Here is a 16338-nt window from a genome sequence, read left to right as displayed (position 1 = left end):
ACGAACCTGCGTCCCCTGCATCCGCAGGCGGACTCTCAACCACTGCGCCACCAGGGAAGCCCCAGTGAACATCTTTATGATCATTATCTTGAACTCTTTATCAAGTAGATTGCTTATCTTCACTTTGCTTAGTTCTTCTGGGGTTTTTCTTGTTCCTTCATTTAGAATATATTTCTCTGTCCCTCATTTTGCCTAATTCTCTCTTTTAATTTTTGTGTATTAGGTAGCTTGGCGATGTTTCCCAATCTTAGAGTGGTGGCCTTATGTAGCAGATGTCTGTGGGGCCCAGTAGCACACTCCCCTCTGGTCACCAGAGCTATGTGTTCTAGTGGTGCCCCATGGGCCTTTCTGTTGTGGCAGGGCCAACTAATGTGAGTGTGCAGGTAGGTGGGGCTGGCCCCCGGCCTGGTTGGCTGCCAGGCCCTACCTAATGTGGAGGTGGCCAGCTTGCTGATGTGCAGAGCTGGGTCCCAGGGCAGCTGGCTGTATGACCTGGGGGCCCCAGGGTTTGACAATAGCTTTCAGTCACCTTCCTCTCTGTTTCTAGGCAACAGCGTGGGAATGTCCAGTTTGGAGAGGGAAGTACACCATCTCGGGCAAGAAGATGTTTATCACACAGTGGATGATGATGAGGCCTCTTCCGTGGACTTGGCCAACAGGCCCCCTGTCCCAGTGCCCAGGCCAGAGGCCAGTGCTTCTGGCACTCACCAGCTGTCTGACAATGAACCATACATTTCTAAAGGCAAGTGTGGCAGGGACTGATGCACAGTGGGGTCTTCAGAGCCTCTCAGCAGGAATTCCCTGGATCCTCCACCTCCTGAACCATTGCTCAAGACCATTCCCTTCTGAATGGTCTCCAACCAGCCCCAGGAGACAGAGTCAGAGCTTGGGGCAGATTCTGGAACTAGACTAGGGGCAGTGGTCAGATTCAGTTCTGGCCTTCCTGGAGGAATTTATGCATAGTGTGAAGACAGAGATAAACAAGATGTCCCTCTACTCCAAATGGCAAGATCCCTGGTAAATTTTTATCTCCTGAAACTCTCATTATTATTATTTTTTAATAGTTAACATTTATTGAAATCTACCAAGAGTGCTCTATTTGGAATATGTCATAATAATCTGTTAGGTAAGGGCCGTCATCATCCCCATTTTACAGATGAGGAAAATGTAAGCCCTCATTTTTGAGGCTTACAGAGGTCACTTGATTACCAAGTAGCGGAGCCAGGATTTGAACTCAAGGAATCTGACTCCACAACCTTGGCTTTCAGCCACAATGCTATGCTGTCTACCTTCGTACATTGATAAAAGTTGGTGATAATTGGGGTTTGACCCATAATGATCCCTGGGACATTAGTTAGATGCTGATAGCATCGTCAGTTTCACTATCTTTCAGGACTTGATTTTATTAATATGATTACAAGTACTGTAAGAGTATAGGAATTGCCAGATCTGTGCACTTGACCTCCAGTCCATTTTTTTAAAATAAATTTATTTACTTATTTATTTATTTATATTTGGCTGTGTTGGGTCTTTGTTGCTGTGCAAGGGCTTTCTCTAGTTGTGGCGAGTGGGGGCTACTCATTGCGGTACGCGGGCTTCTCATCGTGGTGGCTTCTTTCATTGCGGAGCACGGGCTCTAGGCATGCGAGCTTCAGTAGATGTGGCACGCAGGCTCAGTAGTTGTGGTGCATGGGCTTAGTTGCTCTGCGGCATGTGGGATTTTCCCAGACCAGGGCTCGAACCTGTGTCCCCTGCATTGGCAGGAGGATTCTTAACCACTGCACCACCAGGGGAGTCCCTCCATTTCCATTTTTAATAGTATAAGCAGGTTGTGGAAGGTATGGCAAAGATTAGAAACTGGGGAAGATAGCCCTCAACCAGAGCCCCAGGTAGTTGGGCTGGGCTTGTCAAATAAAGTACAGCACGCCTCGTTAAGTATGAATTTAAGACAAACAGCAAATAATTTTTTAGTGTAAGTGTGTCCCAAATATTGCACTCTTTTTTTCAGTTTTGGTTTTGGTTTGTTAAATCTGGCAACCTTAAATTGGGTAGAAATACAGTGGGGGGATATTATATATTGCCTAGTGCCATCCGTGCTCATGGTTCGCCATCCCTTGGATGGCATCTCCTTTGGCGTGTGTAGCAGACACTGTCAGTGTCCTGCTCACATCCCCCCAGCTCTTTATGTTTTTGTGCCCACTGGATCGACCCTGCCTGTTAGAACCTGTGTCTTTTAGCCTGATGGGTTTCTCTGGCAGGACAGGCTGGAAGAGTTGGGGGATTATCACCCCTGGATGCAGCCCTCAACCACTGACTGAGTAGAGTTGTTGGATGAGTACCCTAGCTTACTTGCCCCTTTACTGGGAGAACTCTGGGGTGCATGCTCTACATTGCTTTCCAGAGCTCCCCAGCTTGCCCATCATGGTGACTTACTGGGTAACCCACCATTTATTGCTTTATCCACTTCCCTGTCTTACCTCCATCACCTCTCACATAGTCTACATGTACTTGGATCACTGTCCCCAGGTCTGCTTCTTTTTTTTTGAGAGACATTTTTTCCAGAGTTCTTTTTTTTTTTTAATTAATTAATTTACTTATTTATTTTTGGCTGCGTTGGGTCTTCGTTGCAGTGCGCGGGCTTCTCATTGCGGAGCATGGGCTCTAGGCACGCGGGGCTTCAGTAATTGTGGCACACGGGCTCAGTAGTTGTGGCTCGCGGGTTCTAGCGCACAGGCTCAGTAGCTGTGGCGCACAGGCTTAGTTGCTCAGCGGCATGTGGGATCTTCCTGGACCAGGGATCAAACCCATGTCCCCTGCACTGGCAAGCGGATTCTTAACCACTGCACCACCAGGGAAGTCCCCCAGGTCTGCTTCTAAGGGAACCCAAATGAAGAAGCTTGCAAATATATATTGATAATGCCTAAATGGCAGGGGTTGGGGAGAGGGTGTTGATGGTCTGGCTCATTGTGTGAAGTTCAGTTGGGAGGGGCATAGGTGGTTCCTAAAGAGCCTTGATGGACTTGCTAGGAAACTGTGAGGAGGAAAGGAAAGGAGAGGGGCCGGAGATGACAAAAAGGGCAATGGTTTGGAGTCCAGGACACCTGGGTTCAAGTCTCAGCTCTTACATTTTTCAGCTGTACAGTATGGAACATTGGGTAAGTCATTTCACCCTCTTTGGCCTTAGCATCCTCATCTATAAAATGGGTATCATAATAATATATGTATACAATGATGCATAATAACACTCTGCCCGAGCCTTATTGTGAGGGTCAGATGAAATCATACCTGAGGAGCTATTTTATAAACTGGAAAGCACGGAGTAGACATCCCTTGTGTTAACTAGCAAGGCAAGGTATTGCTGTCTTATTGGCATCAATCTCAAGGTTTAGATGTGAATAATAAAAGTTAACGTGGAGTGCTTACATGTGCCAGGCACTATTCTCAGCACTTCCCATGTATTAACTTGTGTAATCCCCACAAAGAGGAGGGTACAATTATTATCCTCATTCTACATATCAGAAAACTGAGGCAAGAAGAGGTCAAGCCTCTTGTCTTAGGTTGTATGGCTCATAAATGGCAGAGCCAGGATTTGACCCCAGAGAGTCGTGTGCAGAGCCCAGGGAGACTTAATCACTATGCAGTCCTACCACTGAGTGAACGCTTGTCATTTCCCAGTTTTCCCTACAAGTCTTTTTTTTTTTTAAATAAATTTATTTATTTATATATTTTTTATTTTTGCCTGCCTTGGGTCCTCGCCGCTGCACACGAGCCCCCTCTAGCTGCGGCGAGCAGGAGCCCCTCCTCGTCGCGGTGTGCGGGCCTCTCATTGTGGTGGCCTCTCCTGCCGCGGAGCACGAGCCCTAGACACACACGGGCCTCAGCAGTTGTGGCATGCGGGCTCAGCAGTTGTGGCTCGCAGGCTCATTAGCCGTGGCGCACGGGCCCAGCCGCTCCGCGGCATGTGGGATCCTCCCGGACCGGGGCATGAACCCATGTCCCCTGCATCGGCAGGCGGACTCCCAACCACTGAGCCACCAGGGAAGCCCCCCCTACAAGTCTTTATGTGTCTCTTGTGCATGACTGACTTCATCTAAGCCCCCTTGGAGCCTTGCACATATTTCACCTGTTCCACTGCTCTGAGTTCTGTCTTAGGGCACTTGTTGACATGTGAAGTGGCACTTCCTTTTATTCTCAAACTTCAGGGTGTTCCACGGCTTGCTTCAGTATTCAAGGATCCGGAAAAGGGTAATCTTGTTCACCTTACCCTTTTCTTTAATGATCTCGTAAATGCTGATCATGTCCTCTGATGGGCTCTGTCTTTCTGGTTTGAGACCTTGTTGGTTTGGTCTGTCTTCATTTCATAATCCCTATAGCTTCTGCTCATTGGTTGCCTCCTAAAGTTTTGGTTTATAGAACTGCATACAGTGGTCCAAGTTGTGATCCATTATTATTATTTTTTTGTACAAGATTTTGGTAATTTTTTTGGTAAATGTATAAAATATTATAAAGCCTTTTAGAAAGAGATCTTATTTGGCTTTACTTAGAATACTCTTCATCTCATAGTTTTTGCAGAAAAAAGTCAAGAGCGGCCTGAGAATTTCTACGTTACTTCAGAGAGCATCAGGAAAGGTAAGCAGATGTCCTCAGCTTCCTTTTGTATGACCTGAACTTCTGGGTGGTGGAAGTGTTCATGTTTCAGCGATTTCCAGGTGTAACAGCTCCTTATCCTTGAAAAACAGAGAGGTCCAAGAGGTACCTGAAGTGGAGCTGTACTGATGGTAAAGGGAGAGGAGAAGAGATTGGGGTGCCTTAGAACACTGTACAAATTGATCATACCAACGACATCAATACCCTAGAAAGTGTCTGTAACAGCACACTAAAGTACAATTTAAACATTGAGACTGATACCAACAGGATGAAAGTGGGCAGCCCAGCACCCAATCTTTACCTGGTGATGCAGCCCTACCGTGCTATTTACCTACCGTATCTGTATTAGCTAAACTATACTTTAATTCAACTTTTATTTGAGACATTTTGCTTGCCACTGGGTGACATTTTTCTTTTTTTTCCAAAGACCTTTTAAGGAAGCTCGAAGAGATAAGTATTTTGTTCTTGATGAATTTCCTTGTGCTAAACAGAGGCATTCAGTATTATCCCATTGATGATTCTTCTGAAAAGGAACTATGACACCATCTAAGCGTTTGAAAACTTCCCTAAGGGCTTTGGTGGTAGGAGATTGGAACTGATTGGCTTTTGCATTTTTTTTTGGTCCCCACACTCCATCTCCCAACACAGTTAAAGACAGCCTGGAAGAGGGCAAACCTGGGAGTAAGTTATGTGAGTGTGTGTAGACAGATGAGTAAATGGTTGGTAAGAATGATACATTAGCTTCTTTGAAGCTTTTTCAATACCCACTGGTGAAGTCATCTCTCTTTTTCCTTCATATCGTTTCCCTGAATCACAATGCTCACATGGGGTCCTGCTGGAGAAATTTAGAATCAAAGATAGCCCTACAGGAAATGAGCAGTGAAATGTCAAGTCGTTTTCATATGCTCCAGTGGCCCCATCACCTCTTCAAGTAGCTCTTTCTTCCCACAGAACTTAGTGGAGTCACAGAGCCTAGAGAGAGAGGAGTTGGCTTCATACTTCCCTAGAGTATCCAAAGCAGAGAACTATAAGTTTTGAATACGGAGGAGAGGTTGGCACATGAACAACCCAAGGAGAGTTAGCTGGGACCCAGAACCTAATTTTTACCTGGTGATATTGGACTGGATCATGATTCTGTTAGCACTCCAGTCTCCTCAGGCAGTTCATACCCGTCGGTCCACAATCACTGTGCCCCATGCTGCTTGGAGGCAGGGGGGATGGGGAGGGCTGGAAGTGGTGCTGGGAGAAGCAGCCTGGTTAGACTTGCCTGTATATTCTCTTCTGGAGTGGATTTTAGCCTAAATCAGTGGTTCTCAATTGGGGGTGATTTCTCCTCCACTCCCCACTCCACAACCGGCCAGAGGACATTTGGCAATGTCTGGGACATTTTTTATTGTCACAACTGAGGAAGGGGATGCTCTTGCCATCAAGTGGGCAGAAGCCAGGGATGAGGCTAAACATCCTACAGTGTACAAGACAGCTACACAACACCAACAAAGAATTATCTAGTTTGAAATGTCGATAGTGCCAAGGTTGAGAAAGGCTGGTCTAAAGGCTTCTCAGTAATTCATGGTGACTCACTCCGTGGATGCCTCACTTCCTAAAATGGTGTGGCCTTGTCTACTTTAGTGTAACAGGATTTGAAATTATTAGCTGCTTCCCTCTCTCTGATTCCACGTCATATCTCCCTTTTCTTGGTTCCACATGTAACTGTTCTTTTGAGACACATCCTTTTGAGCCCACGGCCAGCCTCATTAACCCCACTCATCCGGTCAGCTCTCCCCAGCGGCGCCGCTGTCAAGCTGAGTTTCTCCATCCTTTCCAGAGCCACCTGTCAGACCCTGGAGGGACAGGCCTCAGTCAAGCATGTATGACCCATTTGCTGGGATGAAAACGCCAGGCCAGCGGCAGCTTATTACCCTCCAGGAGCAGGTGAAGCTGGGCATCGTCAACGTGGATGAGGCCGTGCTCCACTTCAAAGAGTGGCAGCTCAACCAGAAGAAGCGGTCTGAGTCCTTTCGTTTCCAGCAGGTAACTGGCTCCAGATGGACTTTGTTTTATGTCTGTTTCTCTGCTAGACAGTGGAGGAGGGCTGGGTCCGTGGCTGTCTTGTGTATTGCTGTAACTGGACACCTGTGACTGGGCCTGAGAACACTTGCTTGGTCAGAGACTGACCAAGCTCAGTCTCTCAGCTGCAGTCACAACCCAACCAGCCTTTCAGTCCTGCCTCTGTGGCTCCCTCACGGGAACCTTCTGCTCCAACCAGATGGTCTGGATGTTGGTCCCTGGGGCATTTCCCTAGAATGCTCAGACGCTTAACTTCAAGCTGACTGTTATTTATTGATTAAAATAGCAACAAATCTTGACCCTCACATGTCTGTTCAACATTTATTGAATGACTGCGATAGACCAGACTGCAGGATTACAGAAAGGTCCGAGACCTGGTCTCTTGCCCTTCGAGAGCTCACAGTACCTCTGAAGAGACCACACGTGCGCACGCGTGTGCACACTCACACACACACACACAGGGTAAGGCAGTGTAGCCCAGTAGCAGATGGCATGGGCAGCAATAAGGACTGGAGCATTATGGGAGGGGGCGCTTAGAAGGTGGGCCTTGACCCAGGCTTGGAGAGAAGTCATGGAATCCATGACCCTCAGGGTCAGGGGAATGTGTGAGGACACAGTCTCAGAGGTAGAAATGTAGGTGGAGAGCTTGTAAGCAAGTAGAAGACAGGCTTTTCTAAGGGGCGTGCAAAGTGGGTGGTAGGTTATAAGGCTGGGAAAGAGCTGAGAACCAGAGAGGAGGGGAAATACTTTGCTGTGGACAAGATGTCTTCTCTTCAGGCACAACTTCTAAGAGGGCTTGGATTTCTCTGGGAGCCGATTGCAAATGCACTCCAGCCTCGTAGGCACGTTGGAAATGTTATTGCAATGTGATATATCTTGCAAATGTCATAAAATCAGAAAGAAACTCTAATGCCCAGAGGGTATAATTCTGGGGTATATTTTTAAAATAAACTAAATTTTTTTCCAGGAAAATCTTAAACGGCTAAGAGATAGCATCACCCGAAGACAGAGAGAGAAGCAAAAATCAGGAAAGCAGACAGGTATGTGGCTTCCTGGGGGTGCTGCATGCTGGGGGACTTTGCTGTGGTCTGTTGTCCTTGACTCTCCTTTCTGCTGGGGCCTGAGTGGGCAGAATGCTTGCCCAGCACCTGTCACCTGTCTATAGATCTGGGTCCCCCACTAGGCTATGAGGTCTTTTGGGGCAACGGCTTTGTCTTGTTAATTCTATAAATCTAGTACCTGGCACATAAGGCACGTCAGCAAATGAATGAAAGGAAGGCTTGAACTCTGCATCCCTCCTCCCATGAAAGAGGATGATAAAGCTTTCTCCCCAGGCACCTGACTCTCCCCTTGGCATTTAGGAAGACACTTTTTTTTGAGCAGAGAAAAGAGAAAATCCCATTCACATAGTGCTGTTTCTGATTCAAGCAGGGCACTACGTCATCAGTGTCCACACCAAACACTGCTTTGGAAGCCCCGGTCTCAGGTGCAGCAGGACTCCTGCCGTGTGTGGTGGGGGCCCAATAGCAGGGCCATGGATTCCAGTTGTGCTCACCGAGGACCAGGCCCCTCTGTCCCCCTTGACCCTCCCTCCCCCAGGTGCTACCCATGTGGCACCACCACCCCTGAGCAAGGAATGGGCATTTGCCCGCACTGCATATCCTCGCTGAGAGCCTCTGCCATGGTGGGTCTCTGTTATTTACACTGGCCAGCCTTATACCAAGAAGAGCTGGCAAGAAAAGACTTTCAGAGGCATTCAGATCTTGAATGGCGCTCCATTGCGTAAAGAACTACGCTGGTGCATAACTTCTATAGTTTGTCTCCAGCTGCCATCAACGGCCCGACTTCCCATGAACCTGGTCAGTCTGGTAATACCCTGGTCTTCAAACAGGACCTCTTCCTGCCACAGGCCCCTTGCTCATGCCTCTCCCTCCTCACCTGTATGAAACTACTGGCGCTGGGAGACCCAGCCCTGACAGCCCCTTCTCAGTGAAGCCTTCCTGGACCACTCCTGGCCATTGTACTCCTTCTTCATTTGAGCATCTATAGAACCTAGTATCCCTTCTGTCCACCTGGCACTTCTTTTCTGTTGCCTCTGGTTGTTATTACTTCATTCCTTCAAACCATCAGCAATTCCCAGAAGTTCTGCATCCAAAGTACCTGTTATCATTTCTGACGACCTTCCATGCCACAGCTGCATCCAAGCCACCACCGTCTCTTCCTGGATTAATGCAGAAGCCTCTTCAGTTGTCTCCCTGTGTCCATTCTTATTCCTCTACAGTTACTCCTACAGACTGTAGTCAACAGCCTTTCAAAAATAAAAATCAGATGATGTCACTCTCTTGCTCAAAACCCTTGGGGGCTCTTGTCCCAAGAGTAAAACCACACTCTTCGTTGTGACCTACAAGGCCCTGCATGGTGTGATGCCTGAGCTCATCCTCCACTTTCCCCCACACCCTGTGTTCCAGTCGCAATGGACTGCTTTTGGTTGCTCTGTCATGCCAAGGGCATTCTGCCCAGGGCCTTTGCACTTGCTGTGCCCACTCCACTTCTTTCCCCACATCCTTACCCACTGGCTCTTTTTCATCCTTCAGAGTTAGGCCATTCTCTCCAGAGTAGCCCTCCACGACTCACCTCCTGTGCCATGGCTCACCCTCTTCTCACACATCACAGACTGGAATTATGTTTCTATTCTCATGGTTATTTTCCACACCCCTTCTCCCCCCAAACCTGCCACCACCACCTGCATAAGCTCTGCAAGGACAAGAACTTGTCTGTTTTGTGCTCTGCTGAATCCCCAGCATGTAGCACAGTACGTTGGTGGAACTCAAGAAATCTCTGTTGGAATGGTTGGTTTGAGTGAAACGTTTGGTGACACCATTCATTCATTGCACAGATACTTACTGAGCACCAGGCACCCAGCCAAATACAAACCTTACACCTGTAAGATGCAATCTTCACCATCTGGTAGCTCATGAGTTAGTCTTTTATTTGTGTAGGTCTGGTTTTCCCAGCTACAGCCTGTCCCACAATGCCTAGCACAGTGTTTTGCAAGCAATACAGCCTAGTGAATATTATTGAGTTTGACTTTTTGGAAGAAGAGGGGTAAAGAGGATACAACCGTGGCAGAAAGTCAGAGGGGTCATCCTCAGACTCCTGCCTGGGTGACTAAGTTTTAAATGTATGCTGTCACTACCCACCCTCATACTTGTCTGCCTCCTTTTGAGAGGAGGAAAAAGGAAAGAAGGGAGAAAATCTGTTTCAAGAGCTGCATTCATCCTAGGGTCAGACAATAGGGTTCTAGGTGGTAGAGGGCTGAGGTGCTTTTTAAAACTAGAGCACATGAACCCAGAGGTCAATAGAAGCCTTGACTGAATGAAACATTTCAAGCTTTTAAATACAGGTAGTATCAAGAAAATTGCGATTTGGTGGGGCATGTGGTGTTTGAAGGCCGGTGAGTCGTAGTGTTGGAGTCGTGTGTGCTCAGCAGCCTGGGCTCCAGAACCGAGCCACTGGTGTCATCACACATGTACCACCCACCCAGGCTCCACCTGGGCCCACTGGAGAGATGGAAGCAAGACAGACACGCATGCCGAGGAGTAGAGGGTTGCAGGCATGGGCCCTGGGGCCAGCAGGGTTGAGGTCAAGTTCCTGCTCACTGTTTACCCCTAACTAGCTGGGAACCATGGGCAAGATACTTCACCTGCCTGAGCCTCAGTCCTCATCTGCAAAATGGCACAAATAAAGGTGCCCATCCAGGAGAGTCGCTCTGAAGATTCAGTGAGTTAGGGCATAACTGGGGTCAGGCCCAGTGCCCAGCACATGGAGGCACTCTGAAAACCACCCGCACATCAGCTGGCATCCTCTTAGCCAGGGCTTCCCAGGGAGAGTGCGCTGAGCTGGGACTCACCATCCAGGGGCCAGGCCTGGAATCATGGCTTTTGACGCATTTCACAAAGTTCACTCAAGGCTAATCAGGCTGCGAATAAGTGATACCCACCAGTGGCTCTAGTCTAGGTTAGAATGGTCCATGTCTAAAGTTTTCCAAAGGAACGTGATTTAGATGCCCTACCTTCCCTGCTACCCTACTCTTCAAGAAGCAGACCCCTGACCAGGATTTGGGGGTGGTGGTGGTGAAGGGTTAAGTATTTTTACTTTTTACATCAAGGGTTTTAATTAATGTCATAACTATTAAAAGATTAAACTATGTATAATTTGACACTGAGCAGGGACGGCTGGGGGCCGCACGTAGCCCACATGGGGAGAGTGTTCTGTCCATCAGCACTAAGAGTCTCCCTATATTTTTGTTTTTTATTTTGGTAAAATGTACATAAGATAAAATTTCCTATTTGCATGTAAATGTACAATCTGGTGGCATTGAGTACACTCAAAATAACGTACAGCCATGAACAGTATCCATTTCTAGAACTTTTTCTTCCCTGATAAGGATTTGAGCTGATATGGGAGGTGATCCTAGAGAACACAGGAGCGGGTGGGAAGTGAGAGAGGAAGGAAAGGCGGCCAGCAGCGTGCAGTTAGAACCATGGAGACTGCAGTTTCATCTCCCCAGAGACGCTGGGGGTCAATGGAGAGCACTCTGGAAGAGTTATCCCTCCCGTGGGGCATTTAGACACCAGCTCCCGTGTCTTTGGGTGAGGCCTGCTGGGAGACGGGCGCTTGTAATCCGGCTCCCAGAGAAAGCTCAGGCAGTTGGAAGTTGGACCCTGTACTGCCTGGTGAGGCCCAAGGTCATCAGAGCATCTGCCAAAGAGAAGGCATCATTTACGGTTGAGTGAATATGATATACTAGATCTCTGCATAAAACTCGATTGTGTATTTAGTACATTCTAACTTGGAATTGCCTATTCTGGGGATTTTCACACTCAGGTGCTCCAGTGCTGCTGCATCCATGCAGGTAGCAGGTAGGAACTGGGGGACAGTTGGGGATGGGGTAGGGGAGTAGATTTGGATTGGAACAGGGTTTGAGGCCACTTACTCTGCTTCAACCATTGCAGCTCCTTTTTAAAAACTCCGTTTCCTATACTGAGCTTCTGTTTTCACTAGAGGAAAGAATCCTGCTTCACAAAAAACAAAAAAACATTTGAAAACTGTCGACACAGGATAACATTGACCTATAGGAAAATTAGGGCCGATGAATGGCATTTCTGCTTGAAGGACCTTTTCCAAGAATGGAGACCACTCCACTCAAGGACTGACTCTATTCGTTTGGAAACCTCATTTGCCTTAGAAAAGAAAAACAGTGGTGATTTTTCTTTAATTTGGGTTAAAAGACCAGGGACGATTAAAAAGTAACAGATTGTTCATAATAACTTGCCAGTATTTCTTCAGCCCTGGGGAGTTGTTTTCCTCTCGCTGAGACGGTGCAGAGCGCTGATGGTGTAGGAAATCAGAGGAGGGCTGGCTGACTCCCGACTTGCTGAACGGCCTGGCCCCGTGGAGGAGAATATCAATATTCGTGTTCTGGGCGTGTCTGTGGCCACTGCACGGCGGGACCTGGAGAAGCAGGCTGGGTCCCAGGAGGCCTGGGTTCTGATCCCTGCTTTGTCACTGAATCACTTCATGATCCAGGTCTCTTCCTTTAACCACTCTGTGCCTCAGTTTCCTCATCTGTGGTTACATCCAGCTTATCTGCTTCACGGAGTAGCAAAGTTCAAGGGAGGAATAGTAACACATGTGAATGCACTTTGGCAAAAGTACTAGGCAGTATAGTGATGATAATTATTTTTCCTGGCAGTGTCCCTTTATTCAAAGAATATCCGGATTTTGTAGACACTTAGACTGGCTCTACTTGATTTTTTGAACTGTTGACTCCCAACTTTTTTCCTGTGTATTTTACTTTCCTTCCTCCTCGAACTGTTCAGAGTCGAAAATTGCTTCATTGAAGTGAATTAAGCAGACAGGAACCTCCCTTTAAGAGACTGTTGTTAAACAGCTCGGTCAAAGCTGGGGGGGGAAAAAAGTGTCACCTGTTTGGGCTCTGAGCCACCATGGGCTCACACCCATGTGTGGGTACACTGGCTAGTCTCCACCCAAGTGCTTCCAAGCTTGGGTGGGTGCTTCCACTCACTGCTCAATTGTAAGCAAGAGAGCCCAAGGACATGAAAAAGATCTGTGTTCCACCGAGACCTGGAAAGCTGGGTTACTACTAGGACCAGACGCTACGCTTGGAACCAGAGTCTCTAGGATGAGGAAAGCTCGAGCTCACGCAAACCAGCAGTCCACTGTTTTAATATTCTCCACGCAGAATGTTGAGCACACTTGGTCTACCCTGTCCTCGCACCCACGCTTGTTTACCCGTTTACCCTTCTTGGCAGACCTCTGGCTTTGGCAAGCGGAGCCACCCCTGCCGCTGCGCTCCCTGAACTTCCTGCCACACCCATCCCTAGCAGAGGAGAGGCGAGGAGGAAGTGGTTCCTTGAGAATGAGACCACATGTCCCCAAAAGTCCCCCCCGCACTTACACCTCTTAGCAGAGGCCCCGCCCCAGGGCTTGGGAAGGTCCAGGGCCTCAAGGGGAGCCCTGTGACAGGAGATCACCTGGCTCCCACACTTCCCTGGAGAGGAAGCTGGTTTGGGCCCGCACAGATGTTTTGTTCCACTTGTCAGCTGGAGTTGTTCGCTGCTCATAGCACCCAGGGGTGGAAATCTAGGGAGGAAGAAAGACCAACCACTGGGCAGGGCTAAGCCAGTAAAGAGGTTAGGTTAACGCTTTGCAGGGCAAAGGGATAATCTACCCTTATGAATCTGTGGGGTCTCAAACCACTGATGAGCTGTGCAAGTCACCAAATCTTTCATGGGCCTGATGGATCTCCTTTCGTGAACTCTCTGGATCATTGCTGTCATTGTGGACCACCCACCCTTCATCCATCACTTACTAAGGGATTGAGAGGCAGTCTGAGTAGTGATTAAGGGCCTGGACTTTGGAGCCTGGGTTCAAATCCCAGCTGTCCCCCTTACCAGCTGTGTGACAGGGACATGGGACACGCCATTTCATTTTTCTGTACCTTAGTTTCTATTGAGAATGTTGACAATAGTATTTATTTCATGGGTTTCGGGAGGATTCAAGGAGCTAAAAATACGGAAGCTCTTAGAACTCTGCGTGATGCACAGGATAACCTATTATTACAATCAATGGCATTCGCAAGCCCTCCTCAGAAAGGGAAGTAATTCAGAGGGGTCGACTGACTTAAGCTCCACAGCTGGTGAGTGGCAGAGCCGGGGCCCGGCCTCTTTCCCTAATCACATGTTCTTTCTTCTACATGATGCAAAAGCATTTCTCTGCCCTTTCTAACATTCCTCCACCCCAACTTTCTGTCAACAGTTGCCACACAGTAGTCAGTGGAGTTTCAGTGCTGAATTGGACAGGACCCCCACCCTCTTCCCCCTCCCTTTCTCCTCCTCCTTCCCCCTCCCCTCCCCTCCAGGCACCCTCCAGATTCAGGTGGAGGAGGTGGGTGGAGAGAGAGCAGCCCAGCAGTTTTGTAAATGGCATCCTGGTGCCTTAAACCTTATCTCTTTTCCCTCTAATTCCAGACTTGGAGATCACAGTCCCAATTCGGCACTCACAGCACCTGCCTGGGAAAGTGGAGTTTGGAGTCTATGAGAGTGGCCCCAGGAAAAGCGTCTTTCCCCCAAGGACAGAGCTAAGACGAGGAGACTGGAAAACAGACAGTACCTCCAGCACAGCAAGTAAGCAGGTGGCCCGCAGGTGCCTTTGGGCCTTGGAAATGTGCTCTGTTATGAGCCAGAAGATCTTACTTGGAGCCTGATCTGGGCTTGGGAGGTGTAAGAAATGGGGGACATTTAGCCTGTGAGGTTTGCCTTTTTCAGGGCGCCAAAGATCCTTTATACAAATATCCCGTGAAGCCAGATTGCATGATAATTATTACTCTATTGCTTTTATAAATGAAAAATCCTAATCATAATACTTGTTAGTATTTATTGAGCACTTACTATATGCTAAGCCTCTTCCACAGATTCTCTGATTTAATTCTCATAATCACTCTACAGGATAGGTATTATCACCTCTATTTACCAAGGAGGAAACTGGAAACTTAGTGCCTTCCTCTAGGTTAAATAGCTAACAAGTGGTAGCGCTGGGATTTGAACTCAGGTGGACCGAATCCAGGCTAAGACTCTTGCCTACTGTTCTTTTTGCTTCATCTGTGGGAAGAGGAAGGAAAGGGCACAAAGTCAGAAACATTAGAAAACAGTGAACTCGGATTTGAGAATTCCAACTTTAAATGCAAGTTGAGGATCTAATTGGGAAATGTCTTCTTTTTGGCTTGACAGCTTGAATAGGAGTCTGATTGCAACAAGGCAATACACGCTGATGTGCAGGCAGGAGCTGGGGCTTTGTTTCCAGATCCAGGGCGGTATTAGCTGACTTCAGACACACCAGCTTCACAAGCCAAATAGATCGAGTTTCGCTGCTTTCAAACACTTCAGTGTTATCAAAACAGCTAGGAGAGAAGTGAAAGAGCAAGAGACAAGCTGAATTTCAGGACTCACGTCTCCTTAAACGTCAGGTGGAAGACCCCCACATGGATGTAGGAACTGGAAGGTCACCTAACCCAGGGGTTCTTAATCTTTTCTGTATCACATACCCCTTTGAGAGTCTGGTATATGATCTGGATGTGCTTCCTATAAAAATGCACATGCATGTGTTTACACACACACACACACACACACACACACACACACACAATTTTGCCCATCCATGGACTTAGGTCAAGAGCCTCTGAACTATTCCCCCTCCTTACTTTATTAATAGCGTATTTGTAACCCAGAAAGGGAAAGGGTTTTGCCCAAGGTCCCACAGCCAGTCAATGGCAAAATGAGAGCAGAACCCAGCTCTTCTCTCTGCCACTGTTACCTGTTGAAACAGACCCAAAGCATATCATACAACCACATGAGAAGCCTAGACTTAACAGAGAAGAAAACCTCCCCTTACGTTATGGGGGTGATCATGTGTATCACCCCCCCTTTAGGCAATTTAGAGAATTCTGATAAGTTCAGAAATGGGAGTGATCACAGGTGGCAGAGGAAGCAAGGGACAGGCAGGCAGCCGGCTCAGACGTGTCACAGAGGAGAGGAGACGTGGTGTAGACACTCTTGGGGTGAGGGCAGGGGAAATTTAACAAGATGAATGCAGAGTACTCACTTCAGGTTCAGATTCATTTAAACCATTTTATGCGTATGTTTTACTTTGAATTAGCTTGGAGTGAGAATAGACTGGAAAGCATAAACTGTGCTTCTTACCTTGTATGGTGGTGCACTGCCCAGAGATGGCTATCTTATTGGGGTAGAAAATGTTATTAAATGACAGACCAGAGGATTTTATTTTACTCTGTGGCTGTAGACTGCATCCAGGCCCTGTTGCACAGTTATCTATTGCTATGTAACAAACTATCCCAAAATGCAGTGGCTTGAAACATAATCATTTATTTATGTCTGATTCTCAACTTGGCCAGGAGTCAAATGGGAACTGTTCACCTCCACCCTCTGTGGTCAGTTGGGGTCACTCATGTGACTGTATTCAGCTGTAAGCTTGGCATGGGCTGGCGCATCCACGATGGCCTCTCACTCTCCAGGGACTCTCCAC

The 16338-nt window shown here is 47.7% G+C and overlaps 1 protein-coding gene across 3 annotated transcripts in view; it reads left to right on the top strand.

The window, feature by feature from the left end:
• PIK3AP1 (phosphoinositide-3-kinase adaptor protein 1) overlaps nucleotides 1-16338 on the top strand; it is a 114448-nt gene that overhangs the window by 82997 nt on the left and 15113 nt on the right. For all 3 annotated transcript variants that reach the window (XM_027112160.1, XM_027112161.1, XM_027112162.1), the window contains 5 exons: nucleotides 548-742; nucleotides 4564-4629; nucleotides 6473-6678; nucleotides 7682-7754; nucleotides 14268-14423. In XM_027112160.1, the coding sequence (XP_026967961.1) occupies nucleotides 548-742; nucleotides 4564-4629; nucleotides 6473-6678; nucleotides 7682-7754; nucleotides 14268-14423 (696 nt within the window). The remainder of the gene's footprint in view (nucleotides 1-547; nucleotides 743-4563; nucleotides 4630-6472; nucleotides 6679-7681; nucleotides 7755-14267; nucleotides 14424-16338) is intronic.

This window comes from Aethalodelphis obliquidens, unplaced genomic scaffold (assembly GCF_003676395.1).
Source record: "Aethalodelphis obliquidens isolate GAN/ISIS:26980383/991018 unplaced genomic scaffold, ASM367639v1 scaffold11, whole genome shotgun sequence".
Taxonomy (NCBI): domain Eukaryota; kingdom Metazoa; phylum Chordata; class Mammalia; order Artiodactyla; family Delphinidae; genus Aethalodelphis; species Aethalodelphis obliquidens.
Note: the sequence above shows the minus strand (reverse complement) of the source record. Positions and strands in the feature narration are given on the sequence as shown.